Source organism: Octopus sinensis, linkage group LG26 (genome assembly GCF_006345805.1).
Source record: "Octopus sinensis linkage group LG26, ASM634580v1, whole genome shotgun sequence".
In the NCBI taxonomy this organism is placed as follows: domain Eukaryota; kingdom Metazoa; phylum Mollusca; class Cephalopoda; order Octopoda; family Octopodidae; genus Octopus; species Octopus sinensis.
This window is the reverse complement of record NC_043022.1, coordinates 20591492-20608991: the sequence shown is the minus strand read 5'-3', so window position 1 is coordinate 20608991 and position 17500 is coordinate 20591492. Positions and strand designations below refer to the sequence as shown.

Below are 17500 nucleotides of genomic sequence, written 5' to 3'. Positions count from 1 at the left end.
TGGCACCTGGAAATAGAAAAATAATTGAGGGTTTTGTTATTTGGGTGGATGTAAGTGGTGGATGAGAAGCAGCTGTGACAGCAAGAGCGAGACTTGGCTGGGTGGAGTTCAGGGAATGTGGAGAGTTGTTATATGGGAAAAGGTTCTCATTGAAGATGAAAGGAAGGGTCTATAGGAGTTGTGTGAGAGCTGCAATACTGATGGGAGTGAAACATGGTGTCTGAGGGGGAGAGAGATTGGCAATTTTGGGAGGGACCGAGAGAGCAATGGGGAGAGAAATGTATGGGGTGAAGCTGTTTGATAAGAGGAGGACTTGATGGGGATGCTGGGGCTGGAGGGATTGGTGGAATGGCTGGCAAGGGCAAATGGAGTGCGGTGGTGTGGGTATGTATTGAGGGGGGATAGGAGTTGTGTGAGAGCTGCAATGCCGTAAGGGAGTGAGACAGGGTGTCCGAGGGGGAGAGAGATGGCAATTTTGAGAATGACTGAGAGAGCAATGATGAGAGGAATGTGTGGTGTGAGGCTAAAGACTTGATGGGGATGCTGGGTTTTGGAGGAATCGGTGGAATGGCTGGCAAAGATGAATGGAGTGTGGTGGTATGGACATGTGTTGAGGAGGGATGAGGAGTATGTTGTGAGGAGAGTTTGAGGTAAATGGACCACAAAAGCGAGGTAGAGCTAGGAAAACAAGGAGGGGACAGATGGAGGAGGAGATTAGGAGGGTCAGCTTGAGAAGGGAGGACGCTCAAAACCGGGCAAGATGGAGAGATGGTGTGAGGGCAGATGTTATGGCACTGAGGTAGATCTGGTCACCCCCGTTAACAGGGACAAAGCCTTGGATTTAGAACACTGGATGGTGGTGATGATGATGATGATGATGATGAAATAGTGATGGTAGAAACATAGCTGAGTGGTTGGGATTATTTGCTTTGTAACCTTGTAGTCCTGAATTTGTTCCCAAGCAAGTGTAATACAATGTAGGAGCTGATTGATTGATGTCTTGGGAGTGAAAATATCAAATGGAAACTGTGCAGAAGCTCATGTATCTATACACGTACACACACACATTCATATATGTTTGTAAGCATATAAATATATGTATATGTATGTATGCATGTATGTATGATTGTTAGTATGTGAATCTGTGTGTAATTTTTATATATACAAGTAAAAGGGCACCATTCGAGCGTGATTGTTACCAACGTCGCCTTACTGGCACCTGTGCCGGTGGCACGTGTAAAAAGATTCGAGCGAGGTCATTGCCAGTACCGCCTGACTGGCCCTCATGCCGGTGGCACGTAAAAAGTACCCACTACACTCTCGGAGTGGTTGGCAGTAGGAAGGGCATCCAGCTGTAGAAACTCTGCCAGATCAAGATTGGAACCTGGTGCAGCCATCTGGTTCGCCAGCCCTCAGTCAAAATTGTCCAGCCCATGCTAGAATGGAAAGCGGACGTTAAACGATGATGATGATACACACACACACATAATATTGTATCATCATCATCATCATCATCATCATCATTTAGCATCTGTCTGCCATCCTGGCATGGCTAGATGGTTTGCCTAGAGCTTCTAAGCCAGTAAGTCTCATAAGGCTCCAGTCTGTTTTGGCATGGTGGTTGCCATTCTTAACACCAACTGCTTGGCCTTAAGAAAATTCTAACTGGGCCCCTCCTGCAAGGTCATGCGCTGTTTATCTTGATAGGAGATCACCATGTCACTTACATATGGTTGTGATGCATGTGCCTGGTGTACCCTTATCAGGCAGGTAGTCATGATGGGTATACTGGGCTTCATAAATTTTACCCCAGTGTCACTTTGATGGGATGCACTGCTCTCTCACACAATAATGATGATGATGATGATCCTTTTTACTATAGGCACAAGGCCTGGATTTTGTGGAGAGAAGGACAGTCGATCACATTAACCCCAGTACTTAACTGGTACTTGATTTACGAACCCCATAAGGGCATAAGGCAAAGTCAACTTTGGCGGAATTTGAACTCAGAACATAGTGGCTGATGAAATATTTCTAAGCTTTTCACCCAATGTGCTAACAGTTCTGCCAGCTTGCCACCTTAATAATAATAGTAATAATAATAATAATAATAATTAATAATAATAATAATAATTCTTTCTATAATGATCACAAGGCCTGAAATTTCGGTGGAGTGAGTCAGTCAATCAGATTGACCCAGTACGCAACTGGTATTTGATTCATTGACCCTGAAAGGATGAAACACAAAGTCTACTTCGGCGGAATTTGAAGTCAGAACGTAGCGGCAGAAGAAATACCACGAAGCATTTCACCCAGCATGCTAACAATTCTGCCAGCTCACCACCTTAATAATAATAATAATAATAATAATAATAAAATAATAATAATAATAATAATATAATAATAATAATAATAATAATAATAATAATAATAATAATAAAGAAAATCTCTTTCTGCTCACTTTGAATGGGATTTTGGCAGTGTTGCATGGCTGCATAGCAATAATTATCGTGCAAATAATGATGAGGACTATGAACTGAATAATCAAGTAAATGGCCCAGCCACGAGTCAGGTCATCTTCTGCATTCACCAGGAGAATACACAAACCAATTACAAACAGACCTGTGGAAAGATAGGAAAAATAATGAATAAAAAGCACAAATTATTACAAGCATGGCTGTGTGGTAGGAAGTTTACTTCCCAACGACATGGTTGAGGGTTCAGTCTCACAGTGTGGTCAATTTGAGCAACTCTCTTCTATTATAGCCCCAGACTAACCAAAGCCTTATGAGGGGATTTGACAGATGGAAACTGAAAGAAGACTGACCATGCTATATAATCTATATATATATATATATATATATATATATATATATATATATATGTATATGTATACATATGTGTGTATGTGTTGATATAACTGCATATTACCTCAATACATCTGACTAATATAGACACAATGAGATACCTTTATCTACAGGCTGAAACAGCTGTAAGATCCATTTTATGTGTATTATTTTTATGGTATTATCTTACTTAGTGATGTATATTGTTTTATTCTATTGGATTTGAATGTTCCTATTTATGTAGTTAATAAATAATATGAATTGGTTATATCTGTAAGTTGATGATTGATAGGAATCTGTTCCTCCATTTTCTTATTTATATATATATATATATATATATATATATATATATATATATATATATTTATATAGAAGGAGCTTCTACAGGACTAGTACTGTTTCATTCAAGAGAAATCTTCAGGAAGCTATTTAACAAGAATTGTATTAGCATTTATACATTTAGGCAGGTTTAAAGGAGTGGTGGTGGGGGACTTTTTTGGGGGTAGGCATAGCGCGCAAAATATCATACTTGGGGAGTGGTCAAGGAGTCAGTGGTAAGTTAGATGAAAGAATAGATAAAAAAAAAATAAAAAATAAAAAATAAAAAATAAAAAAAAATAAAAAATAAAAAAAATATATCTATATATATGGTATGTATATGTATATTATATATATATTTACATGTATGTGTGGGTATATATATATATAATATATATTAGGTATGTATCTGTATGTAGGAGTATATATAGTGTGTGTGTGTGGTATGTGTATATGTGTATATATATATGTATATATATATATATATATATATTATATTTTATATTGTGTATAATATAGACTAGCCTCCTAAAGTGTAGACATGAATCTGTAGGTACGAGTACGTATGTATATACGTGAACGTATGTAGATGTTTGTATGTATGTAACGCGTGCGTACGTGTATGTGTATGAGTGTACGAATGGGTGTATGTACGTGCTAATGAGTGTGCGTGCGGGAACGAGTACTTGCCTTCTAGTAGACAGACAATTTGGACATGCTGCCATCGCCAGATCCTTAGCTCTAGCGATCAAAGATAACAAAAGTAATAAATGAAGATAATAAATTAAAATTAGGGAATGGGCCTGTATTGGATGTGTATATATATATATGTATATATATATATATGTATATTATATATGTATAATATATATATATATATATAATATGTATGTGTATGTGTGTATGTGTAGGTATGTATAGGCACACATGTGTACGTATGTGTGTGTGGTATGTATATGTGTTTATGTATGTATGTGCACACATTTTATTTTTTTATTTTTTTTTTTTTTATTTTTTTTTTTTTTATTTTTTATTTTATTTTTTTTTTTTTTTATTTTTTATTTTTATATTTTATTTTTTATTTTTTATTTTTATTTTTTTTTTTATTTTTTTATTTTTTATTTTTTATTTTTTTATTTTTTATTTTTTATTTATCTATTCTTTCATCTAACTTACCACTGACTCCTTGACCACTCCCCCAGTATGATATTTTGCGCTATGCCTACCCCCAAAAAAGTCCCCCACCACCACTCCTTTAAACCTGCCTAAATGTATAAATGCTAATACAATTCTTGTTAAATAGCTTCCTGAAGATTTCTCTTGAATGAAACAGTACTAGTCCTGTAGAAGCTCCTTCTATATAATAAATTAATTTTACTCTGCTATGTATTGAGTACCTTACTTACTGTGGTTAACCCCGGATCAACCCGGGACCTACATATATATTATATATATATATATTTATTTATTATATACACACACATATATATATATAGGTGCAGGAGTGGCTGTGTAGTAAAACATGGTTCCAAGTTCTCATCCCACTCCATGGCAACTTGTTCAAGTGTCTTTTATAGCCTTGGGCCAACCAAAGCCTTGTGAGTGGATTTGGTAGATGGAAACTGAAAGAAGCCTGTCTATATATATTATAAATATATATATATATATATATATATATATATGAGTATGTGTGTGTGTGCTTGTGTTCTGTGTTTGTTCCATCCACCATCACTTGACAGCTGATGTTGGTGTGTTTACATCCCTGTAACTTAGCAGTTCAGCAAAAAACCACCAATAGAATATGTACTAGGCTTACAAAGAGTAAGTCCTATGGTCGATTTGGTCGACTAAAGGAGGTGCTCCAGCATGGCCATGGTCACAGTCAAATGACTGAAATAAATAAAAGAATAAAAGAATATATATATATATATATACATATATATAAATAAGCAACAAGGATATCCAGAGGTAATGCAGTACGATTGTTTCATGCAACTCCATTTAATTGAAGATTGCACTACATTTTAAATTGATGTAATGATTGCATTTTTCAATTAAATGGAGTTGCACGAAACGATTGTACTGCATTACCTCTGGATATCCTTGTTGCTTATTTTGATTTTAATCACCTTATTTTGAGATTGTATGGATAATACCGTACTAAATTCTGGTGCCTCAACTTGAGTACCATATTCATCTGAATCTATAGGCAGACACACATACACACACACACGCATATAATACACTGGGCTTCTTTCAGTTTCCACCAAAAAGACCAAGGTGCCACACAGTGGGACTGAACCCGGAACCATGTGGTTGAGAAGCTGTTTCTTACCACACAGCCGCTCCTGATATATATATCCAAATTGAGGAAATGGAACAAGTATAAATCCAGGCTACCCATGTTTCCCAGCTAGCAGAAACTCAGAGGCAGAATGAGGGGTATTCCACCAGTTACACATTAGGCTGAAGACACCATAGTTAAATGAAGGCTACATTGTTTTCTAGGGATCACAAGTTAACTCGCATATATATACATACTTACTGAGTGTAGATGAAGTTGTTGTCACAATGGCTTCAGTAATTTTGGTTGGAAATGTTGTTTCTGGTTTTATCAGTTGCTTCAGACTAAATTTTCCTTGAAACTCAATATTGTTGCCAGCTGCACTAATACAAGAAGAAGACAGAAAATTTGTTCAATATCATACATTTAATTTTATGTATGATACATGTTCCTGTGTTGGTAATCATACCTGGCCTAAACAAAATGGCATTACTTTTTGACTCCCCCTTATATATATATATATATGTCTGTGTGTGTGTGTGTGTGTGTGTGTGTGTGTGTGTGTGCGCGTGCATGCGCGTGTGTGTGTGCATGTGTGTGCGTTTATTATTATGGTAGTTTTGACTTTAAGAGTCCCTCCTAGTGTGAGGCATTTATGTATAGTAATGCCCTTAATATAAATAAATAAATATATTTAAAGGGAATAATTAATAAATTTTTCCCTTATGAGTTTTTCACGCTTACTACTTGATAATTTCTTATAAAGATTTTATCCTATTTTTAAATTACACAACACACACACACACACACACACACACATATATATATATTATATATATATATATATATAATGAAGGGTGAAATTAATTAATTTGGAATAATTATCAATTACACCAAGTAGTCTTCGGCATGTAAAAGCCTCATTCGAGGAAAATTTAAGTAATACTAAGCAATAAGGGTTTAGCAACAAATTGCCTTACCACAGACCGAATTTTAGAAATAGCAGTCAAAGAGTTATAGCTATTTTCTTCTACTAAAAAGGGAGATCAATTGTATGATAGATTGCCGTCAATTCATTCTCTCTTACCTGTTTGTGTCTGCCTTCCAATTGCTGTGTTTTTACTGAGATCTCCCTTTTTAGTAGAAGAAATAGCTATAACTCTTTGACTGCTATTTCTAAATTCGGTCTGTGGTAAGGCAATTTGTTGCTAAACCCTTTATTGCTTAGTATTACTTAAATTTTCCTCGAATGAGGCTTTTACATGCCGAAGACTACTTGGTGTAATTGATAATTATTCCAAATAATTAATTTCACCCTTCATTATTACGGATAACCATATTTTATCTCAGTAGATGACCACAGCATCTTGTTTTGGCTACACGCGGGTGGGAAGGGGCTGGTGACACAATCTTTTCATTCACACTTTGAATTTGGTGATACTAGGCGGATTCTAGCTCTCGCTCTGATACTGAGTTGAGTTGGTGCCTTCTAGTATCTCAAAATTCAATATATAATCATTTATGATTATAGTATTTTCTACGCTGAAGAGAAAAGAAGTTGGGTAAGGTAGAATTATTTAATATTTAATTCTTATGCTTTCCTAAAAACTTGATTTCGAAACGTGCGTCCGTAGATAACTTAAAATTGTATGATAGATTGCCGTCAGTCACATTTCTCTTCTTACCTGTTTGTGTCTGCCTTCCAATTGCTGTGTTTTTACTGAGATCTCCTTTTTAGTAGAAGAAATAGCTATAACTCTTTGACTGCTATTTCTAAATTCGGTCTATATATATATATATATATATATATATTAGCACACACATAAACCATTGTTGTTATTCAATAACATTTTCTGGATCATCTTGCACAAAAAGTCCATTATGAAATCTGTCAACTTACTTGTCATAACTGTCCAGTTTCATTTCTGGTTCTTCATTCTCAAAAGTCTTTACTCTGTAGCTGCATTCCAAACAAAGAACAGCAATGGAGGAAGAGAAAACAAGGAGGGAAGAAGAATATGATGAATCTGTGCTTCATAATGTGGCAAGCAGAATAATCAACATGTTGTTTTGTTACATTTAAATATAATCATGGTCACTCTGTCTCTTTCTCTCTCACTCACTCACACACACACACACACACATTCTTGATGTCGAGAATCAAATGATATAATTTGATTCTCAGTCTGAAGAATAAGAGATAATTTCCTACAAATGCAATTTTGTAATTCCCATTAGTAAATGAAATGTGTGTAATGGTGATCAGCAACGACATCAATATATGTGTGCATAGACACACAACACGTGCATGCATGCGCACACACATACACACAGACACATAATGGAGTTTGTTGTTTTTGACAATGCAGATGATGTTTTTATTGTTGATAATGATGATGATGTTTTTGTTGCTGATGTGTAGTCTGACTACATGTCTGACCCAGCAAGTCAACATCCCCCAGTAATTTAGTCATAATGACCAAGTTTTACTGCCACTATTCTCACATCTAGATATGCCCCACCCCGGCCTAACTGAAGGTCATACTGAACATTCTGATGTGTAGGGGGGAGTCAACCATACAGTAGTGCAGCATGATCCTTTGGACAACGTATAACTCTCTTTACTCTGTTAGACAGTAAACTCTGTCCCAGAAGACCCATGGGACACAGGATGTCAATCTCTAAAACGAACACTTATTATTGTCATGGTGTCACTCATTGAAATGCAGCCATGCTGGAGCACTGCAGATAAGGCTTTTAGTTAATGACATTGACTTCAGTACTTGGGTAGTTGGAAGGGTTCAGGTATGCATATCTTTTATTTTTTACTTGTCTTAGTCATTGGACTGTGGCCATACTGGGGCACCACTTTCAAGTGTTTTAGTTCAAAAAATTGACCCCATTGCTTATTTTTTTCTATAGCTAATAAGATAAGTATTCTATGTCTCTTTTGTCAAACTGCTAAGTTATGAGGTTGTAAATAAACCAACACTGATTGTCAAGCAATGGTGGGGATAAGGACACACACATGCACACTCCTTAATATGATAAAATATTTGACACAATTTTAGAATAGGTACACCATACCCTGCATGTCATAAGAGGCAGCCAAAAGGGTTAGCATCAGCAAGAGCATCCAGCCATTAATATGTCTTAAAAGCAATTATACATGCATATACATACTGATCATGGCCGTTTGCCAGCCTCCTCTGGCCCCTGTGCCAGTGGCACGTAAAAAGCAGCCATTACACTCACGGAGTGGTTGGCGTTAGGAAGAGCATCCGGCTGTAGAAACTCTGCCAGATCAGACTGGAGCCTGGTGCAGCCTCCTGGCTTCCCAGATCCTGGTCAAACCGTCCAACCCATGCTAGCATGGAAAACGGACGTTAAACAATGCTGATGATACATACATGGTTGTAGTTTCTGTTCCTAGACTGAGTGGTGCATTGTTTTCTTGAGTAAAACACTTCATTGGACAATGTTCTACGATCATTTGTGGTACACCGTGCACCTGTCCAGACAATGTTGATTAGATGGTGAGAGTGAAGTAATGCAGAGCACATACATTTGATTGCTATAGACAAATCGTTTGTGCAGGCTTTTTGGCAAAAGCTGAATGCTCATACGTCGTCTTTAACAGTGGGGGTGGGTGTCTAGCACACAGATGCATACACACACACGTGTGCACACACACGTGTGCACACACATGCATACACACATACACTCATGTACACACACACACATGTAGATAGATGGATGGGTAGATAGATAGCTAGGCAGACAGACAGACAGATAACTAGCTAGCTAGCTTGAATAGATAGACAGGCAGACAGGCAGACAGACAGACAGATAGATAGATAGATAGATAGATAGATAGATAGATAGTAGATAGATAGATAGATAAGAAATAAATAGATAGATAAGAAATAAATAGATAGGTAGATAGATAGATAGATAGATAGATAGATAGATAGATAGATAGATAGATAGATAGATAGATAGACATAGATAGATAGATAAATAGATAAGAAATAGATAGATAGATAGATAGATAGATAGATAGAGATAGACTGATAGGTAGATAAATGATTTTACACAACATATTCCCCTCTCAGATTCACACACTTTTTGCAGTGGTCCTTTAGTTTTTTCTAATCCCTGTAAAAGATCCTGGAATGTTGGGCCTCCAACCAGGCCTATGGTAACACCCTCAAAGTCAGGAACCTTTCTGCATCCCCTCATACATATATGTTTATGTGTGTGTGTACATGTGTGTGTGTAAATATGTATGTATGTATTTATGTATGTATGTATATATATGTATGTGTGTATGTATATGTTTACTTACCGTAAAATAACGACACATTTGGCCACAAACGTGTAAGCTAGGAGAGTTCCAATAGACATCATATTCACCAGTTCAGTGAGATCAAAAATGAGAGCAGTCAGACCTGAAATAATGTAAGATGGACACAAGGAGAATAATGAAAACACTGTTGTTTGTTCCTTCTTGAGCCATGCATGGCTTGTAAAGGCCGGTTTCCCGGTTTCGTTGGCGTATAGATTCCCCACCTGGACGGGATGCTGACCCATCACAGGTGAGCTGCAAGATGCAGGAGCAAAGAGTGAGAGAAAGTTGTGGTGAAAGAGTCAGCAGAAGTTCACCATTACCTTCTGCTGGAGCTTTGTGGAGCTTAGGTGTTTCGCTCATAAACACACATATCGTTCAGTCTGAGATTCGAACCCGCGATCCCCTGACCACAAGTTTACTGCTCTAACCATTAGGCCATATGCCTTTACAATGAAAGCATTAGTTAAATATTAATGGTTTATAGTTTGGATTGAAGGTCATGCCTTTGTAGGGAAGAGGCACGTTAATGTATATTCAAGTGAGTTTTTAAAATTTTTTATATATACCAGGGATTCTGAACAATTATTTATCAATGGATATCTCTCTTTTACTCTTTTACTTGTTTCAGTCATTTGACTGTGGCCATGCTGGATCACCGCCTTTAGTCGAGCAAATCGACCCCGGGACTTATTCTTTGTAAGCCCAGTACTTATTCTATCGGTCTCTTTTGCCGAACCGCTAAGTGACGGGGACGTAAACACACCAGCATCGGTTGTCAAGCAATGCTAGAGGGACAAACACAGACACACAAACATATACATACACATACATACATATATACGACAGGCTTCTTTCAGTTTCCGTCTACCAAATCCACTCACAAGGCATTGGTCGGCCCGAGGCTATAGCAGAAGACACTTGCCCAAGATGCCACGCAGTGGGACTGAACCCAGAACCATGTGGTTGGTAGGCAAGCTACTTACCACACAGCCACTCCTGCGCCTATATCTTTGATTACTATTTCATTCTGGTTGATTCCCAAAGCCATTTCATTTTTAAAAACTAGTTTTATAGAAATTTTCTTCAAAATTCCTATTTTGTTATTCACACATTAACTTGTGTAGGTTGAACTATGTAAAATGTTTGAGAAAGAAACCTAGCTGTTTCTTGCAATACATACCAATACATACATCTACAGCAAAATTTTCTCAGGTTCTGAACCGGTTGCCTTACTGGCACCTGTCCCAGTGGCATGTGTAAAAACATTCGAGCGAGGTCATTGCTAGTATCACCCGACTGGCCCCATGCTGGTGGCATGTAAAAAGCACCCACTACACTCTCGGAGTTGTTGGCATTAGGAAGGGCATCCAGCTATAGAAACTCTGCTAGATCAAGATCGGAGCCTTGTGCAGCTGTCTGGTTCGCCAGCTCTCTGTCAAAATCGTCCAACCCATGCTAGCATGGAAAGCAGACGTTAAACGGTGATGATGCTGATGATGGTCCCTTTTGATTACTATTTTATTCTGGTGGACTGCCATAGCCATTCAATGTTTTATAGGAACTTCTTTCAAAATTCCTATTTCGTTTTTCACACATTAACTTGTGCAGGTTGAACAATGTAAAACATCAGAGAAAGAAACCTAGCTATTCCTTGCAATACAAATCAATACATACATGTAAAGTAAAGATTTCTTCAGGGGCCCTTAAAATACTATTGGCTATTTCCAATTTGCTATTTTGTTGCATGGACCCCTCCCAAAATCTTATATAGACCCTGGATGAGAACTGCTGATGTATACATATTTGTTGTGTATTGTATTATGGTTTACATATCAATATCTATAAATGGAGTGTAGGGGCAGTGTTGTGTATTCTAGTGATGTTAATGGGATTTCTAAGATGTGTGCTTCCTTGAGATCAAATATCATTCTGTAGGGGCCATGGTTCTTACTAATTTGGTTTCAGTATGTGGAGGCACATGGCTTAGTAGTTAGGTTGTTGGACTCATTATCATGAGATTATGGTTTCTGTTACGTGGAGGTGCATGGCTTAGTGGCTAGAGTGTTGGACTCATAATCTTTCGATGGTGGTTTTGATTTCTGAATCAGACGATGTGGTATACATACATACATACATATATATATATATATATACAAAACAGTATAAGCAGATAGATAGAGAGACAGACACATAGATAGAAATAAAACAAACAGATCAGAGGCACATATATGTAGACACTCAGACTGACAGATATACAGGTATGTATATGTACGTGCATATATATATATATATATATATATATATATATATTATATATATATATATAGGGAGAGAATTCACCAAAAAACAAAAGACGAAGACAGGTAGTGTAGACAACAAACAGATGTATTAGTTTAATGCTTGAGAAGTGAAAAAGTCTTTAACGTTTCAAGCCTACGCTTTTCCACAGAAAGGAACACAGAAAATATATATATATATATATATATATATATATATATATATACACATATATACATACAACACTATAAGCAGATAGACAGACAGACAACAGATATACAAACAGACAGCTAGAAACATATAGACACTCAGACATCTATATATATGTAGACACACAGATAGCCAGACAGATGGACAATCGGACAGACAGACTGAGAGACAGACAGATAGAATGAGAGACTGACAGACAGGCAGACTGGGAGACAGACAAATAAATAAATAAAGTAGAAGTTGAATGACCTGCAAAGAGTCCAGCGACCAACGTTGCCAGGACAGGGGTCTTGAACCTGTCTGATACTTTAGAAAGATTACCAAAGATTATGCGGTCCTCAGCCATTGCATACACAACCCTGGGTAAGGGGAATATTGAACCTACCATGCTGAAATATATAAAGAGGTTGGTGGGGATATAAAATATTATAGTGGTTGTGGTGGTGGTCATCATTGGAATATCTTCGATCATAGTGGTGAATAAATGTATTTATGTGTGTATGTGTGTCTGTATGTATAGTGAAACAGAAAAATAGAGAGGGGGAGAGAAAGGAGAGAAAGAGTTAGGGAAAAGAAAGAGGAAAAGAGAGAGTAAGAGAGAGAGAGAGAGGGATAGATAGAAAGAGGAGATAGAGAGAGTAGAGAGAGAAAGAGATGTAGAGTAGATAGGAGAGAGAGATAGGAGACAGAGGACACAGAGACAGAGAGACAGAGGAGATAAAGAGAGAGAGAAAGAGAGAGAGAGGAGAGAGTACAAGAGAGATAGAGAAATAGAGACAGAGAAGAGAGAGAGCGAGAAAGCGATAGAGAGCAAGTGGGGGAGAGCAGGACAGCAAGAGAGAGAAATAAAGACCAAGAGAGAGAGAGAGAGAGCAGGAGAGGGAGAGAACAGGAGATGGGTAGAACAAGACAGCAAAGGAGAAAGAGATAGAGAGTAAAAGAAATATAGCGATAGAGTGAGAGAGATGGAGAGAGAGAGAGAGAGAGAGTAAGAGAGAGAGTAAGAAAGAGAGTAAGAGAGAGAGCAAGAGAGAGCGGGAGAGTGATAGAGATAGAGAAGAAAGTAAGCTTCCATATTTGATGTCTTCCATGATGTACAATTTTACCAAAGAAGTATTTCAAAAAAATCACTCCCGCCTATATTACGTTATAGTACATCAAAGATAGTGCGTGTGTTGTGTGTATGTGTGTGTGTATGTGTGTGTATGTGTGTGTGTATGTGTGTGTGTATGTGTGTGTATGTGTGTGTGTACGTGTGTATGTACGTGTGTGTGCAAGTGTGTGTGTGCGTATGTGTGTGTATGTGTGTATGTGTGTGTATGCTTGTCTATGTGTGTGTGTATGTGTGTGTATGCCTATGTGTGTGTATGCGAGCATGTCTGTGTGTGTGTATAAGTTTGTATATGCGTATGTGTGTATGTTTGTATGCGTATGTATGTAGTGTGTTTGTGTGTGTTTATGTGTGTGTGTGTACGTGTGTATGTATTTGTGCGTGCGTATATGTGTGTACGTATGTGTATGTGTGTACCTATGTATGTGTGTAATCGATTCTGTGACCATGTGGCCAGGAAGCAAACTTCTTAATCGCATAGCCATTCCTGAATAAAATACAAAAACCATTTCCTAAGCCAAAGAACATGAACACTATGGAGAGCTTCAAGAACTGTTTACCTGGCAGTCAGAGCACAAATGCCGCCAATTGCGATCACGTATTTGGCAATGGTCCATCCAATTCTCTCAAAGACAAACGGTAAAGAAGCACTAGCATCTAGCAGATAATAAGGAGACATCGTGGTCAGAACAAGGGATATCAAGAAGTAGAAGATGAACACAATGAAGAGGCTGATGATGATACTGATGGGGATGGCTTTCTGAGGGTTTTTGGCTTCTTCACCTGAAAAATAAAAAAATAAAAAAAATTAAAAGAAATAAAAAGAGAGGTGCTGAAAGTTCAGGAAGTGGTTCAGATATACATGTCCAAAGAGCAGGAAGTTCAGTTAGGGTCAAACTGGGATGACCCCACGAGCCTGAAATATATAGTTGAAATTTATGGAAAAACAAAAAGGTGAAGATAGGTGTTATGAACAACAAGCAAGTGTATTAGTTTGATGTTCGGGAAAAATGAAAAAGTCTTTTATGTTTCGAGCCTACGCTCCTCAACAGAAAGGAATAAGAGAAAATAAACAGAAAGAGAACGAAAAAAAAAACTTGTAGATTTCAGCAGCCCAACATGGCGAATGATTGGAAAAAAACATTATACACACACACACACACACACACACACACACACCACACACACACACACACACACCTACATACATACATACATACATATATAATATATATATATATACTATATATATATATATATATATATATAAGGGATAATAAAAGGAATGTTTTACACCTGGTATATATATATTGTAGAAACGTTTCCCAAAATCGCATAGGCGAAGTTGAAAGAGGGTATATATATATATATATATATCACACATATAATATTGTCTTGTACAACCTTCCAGCTTGCCAGCTCTGCTCAAACCATCCACCCATCGAACATGGGCAATGGATGTTAAATGACAACGACGACGACGACGATGTGTATGTGTGTGTCTTTGAGTCTATGCTTGTCCTCTACCACCACTTGACAACTGGTGTTGGTGTGTTTATGTCCTTCTAAGTTAGTGCTTCAGTAAAAGAGACCGATAGAATAAGTACTAGTCTTAACAAAATAAATAAATAAATAAATAAATAGTAGTGGAGTGCGATTCACTCAACTTTAAAATTCTTCAGGGTGGTGCTCCAGCATGGCCATAGTTCAATGACCGAAGCAAGCAAAAGATAAAATAGAAAGTCTCAGAAACCAAATACAATGAATTGCATAATTAACACAGCAGAAACTGTAATGAGATCGCATGCCAATTACTTTGTGTAACGAGCTGAAATTACTCATTCACAAAGCAACAGATTAATCCAATCGGAAATTACTCCTCCTACAAAACTGGAGAACCAGCAACAGATTAAAACGATCGATAACAAGGAATAATTACTTCAGAGTTATTGGCTGATAATACTGGTCAACAAGATTAAATGTATTATGTTTATTATGAATGCCAACCAACTTTTTTAGACTAATTTCAAAATTCTTAGACTGATTTCAAAATTTCACTTCATTTCTGATTTCTTTACTACCCACCAGGGGCTAAGCATAGAGGGGGCAAACAAGGACAGACAAAGGGATTAAGTCGATTATATCGACCCCAGTGCGCAACTGGTACTTAATTTATCGACCCCGAAAGGATGAAAGGCAAAGTCGACCTCGGCGGAATTTGAACTCAGAACGTAACGGCAGACGAAATACCTATTTCTTTACTACCCACAAGGGGATAAACACAGAGAGGACAAACAAGGACAGACAAACGGATTAAGTCGATTATCTCGACCCCAGTGCGCAACTGGTACTTAATTTATCGACCCCGAAAGGATGAAAGGCAAAGTCGACCTCGGCGGAATTTGAACTCAGAACGTAACGGCAGACGAAATACCTATTTCTTTACTACCCACAAGCGGCTAAACACAGAGAGGACAAACAAGGACAGACAACGGATTAGTCGATTATATCGACCCCAGTGCGAACTGGTACGTATTTAATCGGCCCCGAAAGGATGAAAGGCAAAGTCGACCTCGGCGGAATTTGAACTCAGAATATAGCGGCAGACGAAATACTCCTAAGCATTTCGCCTGGTGTGCTAACGTTTCTGCCAGCTCGTCGCCTTCACCCCATTTCTATGCACCTCATATCAGTTTTTCAGTAGATATGCAAATACCTACATATTTGTATATATGAAATCATTAACGTTATAATTAAGGTCATACTATTTTTAGAAAGTAAATTAGTTTATTGAACTAAAAATCATCACTATCATTCTACAAAGCGTGAATACACAAAAAATGGGTCGGACAAAACAGACAAGGCTAGAACAATGGAGTTAGAAGCATTGTGCTTTGAATTTCCTGCGGTGTTCCTGATCTGGTTGATCACAGTTAAGTGTCCAGCAGTAGTCAGTCAGCATCTGTCATTCCAGAAGCTTTGGTACCGTTTCTCCATGGCACTAATGTCCTGGTGAAATCCTTCACCGTGTTCATCAGACACTGCTCCAAAATTATTTGTGAAGAAATCCAGATGGAAGTCCAAGAAGTTTCCGTCTACGAAATCCACTCACAAGTCTTTGATCGGTCTGAGGCTATAGTAGAAGACACTTGCCCAAGGTACCACGCAGTGGGACTGAACCCGGAACCATGTGGTTGGTAAGCAAGCTACTTACCACACAGCCACTCCTACGCCTATAATATATTGTTATAGGGAGGTAGTATTTTGATTATACATTCGGGCAGCTGCTAAGCACATGTCTGATATCTTCCACAGAAATATGACATATCACCACCAATGATGAAAGACTCGAGTGTAATTCCCCAGCTATGACGACAAACATGTGTTGAGTAGACCAGCAATGAGAACAGACAAAAAGTGTAACTCACCAGTAATGATAATAGACTGGAGTGTAACTCACCATTAATGACAACACATTGATGTGAAACTTACCCGTAATGATAACACACTGGAGTGAACTCACCAGTAATAACAGCACACTAAAGTGTAACTCACCAGTAAAGGTGAAAGGATGGAGTGTAACTTAACAGTGATGACAACAGACGAGTGTATATTCATCACTATTAAGAAGAGACTCAAGTGTAACTTACCTGTAATGGTTACACACTGAAGTGATACTCATCAGTAATGAGTTTGCACTCATGTATTGCTCATTATTAATGACAACAAACTCAAGTATAACTCACCAGTAATGAGAATACACACAAGTGTAACTCATCCGTAATAAGAATAGACTCAGATGTAACTCACGAGTAATGATAACAGACTCGAATGTAACTCACCTGTGGTAGCAATACAGTCAAATCCAACAAATCCATAGAAACATGTAGCAGCACCAGACAACATTCCGGAGATGCCATAAGGCATGAACCCACCCTCACCGTACCCAGGGGGTACCTGAAATAGAGAAAAAGATTTGTTTTAACCTATACAAAGCCACCATCAATATATCCTGGGATACCTAAAAGAGATTAAGGTATGCAATATGACATGAAACTACTATCATTACCCTAGATATACCTGCAATAGATTACTACAACGGA

General features: G+C 37.7%; 1 protein-coding gene across 1 annotated transcript in view; it reads right to left on the bottom strand.

Moving 5' to 3' along the window:
* LOC115224745 (high affinity cationic amino acid transporter 1-like) overlaps nt 1–17500 on the bottom strand; it is a 40215-nt gene that overhangs the window by 2744 nt on the left and 19971 nt on the right. Inside the window, exons 9-15 of the mRNA XM_029795636.2 lie at nt 13958–14180; nt 12536–12675; nt 9797–9899; nt 7349–7408; nt 5710–5831; nt 2462–2622; nt 1–6 (exon numbers count right to left, since the gene is read on the bottom strand). The exon at nt 1–6 is cut by the window's left edge and continues 103 nt beyond it. Coding sequence (XP_029651496.1) covers nt 1–6; nt 2462–2622; nt 5710–5831; nt 7349–7408; nt 9797–9899; nt 12536–12675; nt 13958–14180 — 815 coding nt within the window. The remainder of the gene's footprint in view (nt 7–2461; nt 2623–5709; nt 5832–7348; nt 7409–9796; nt 9900–12535; nt 12676–13957; nt 14181–17500) is intronic.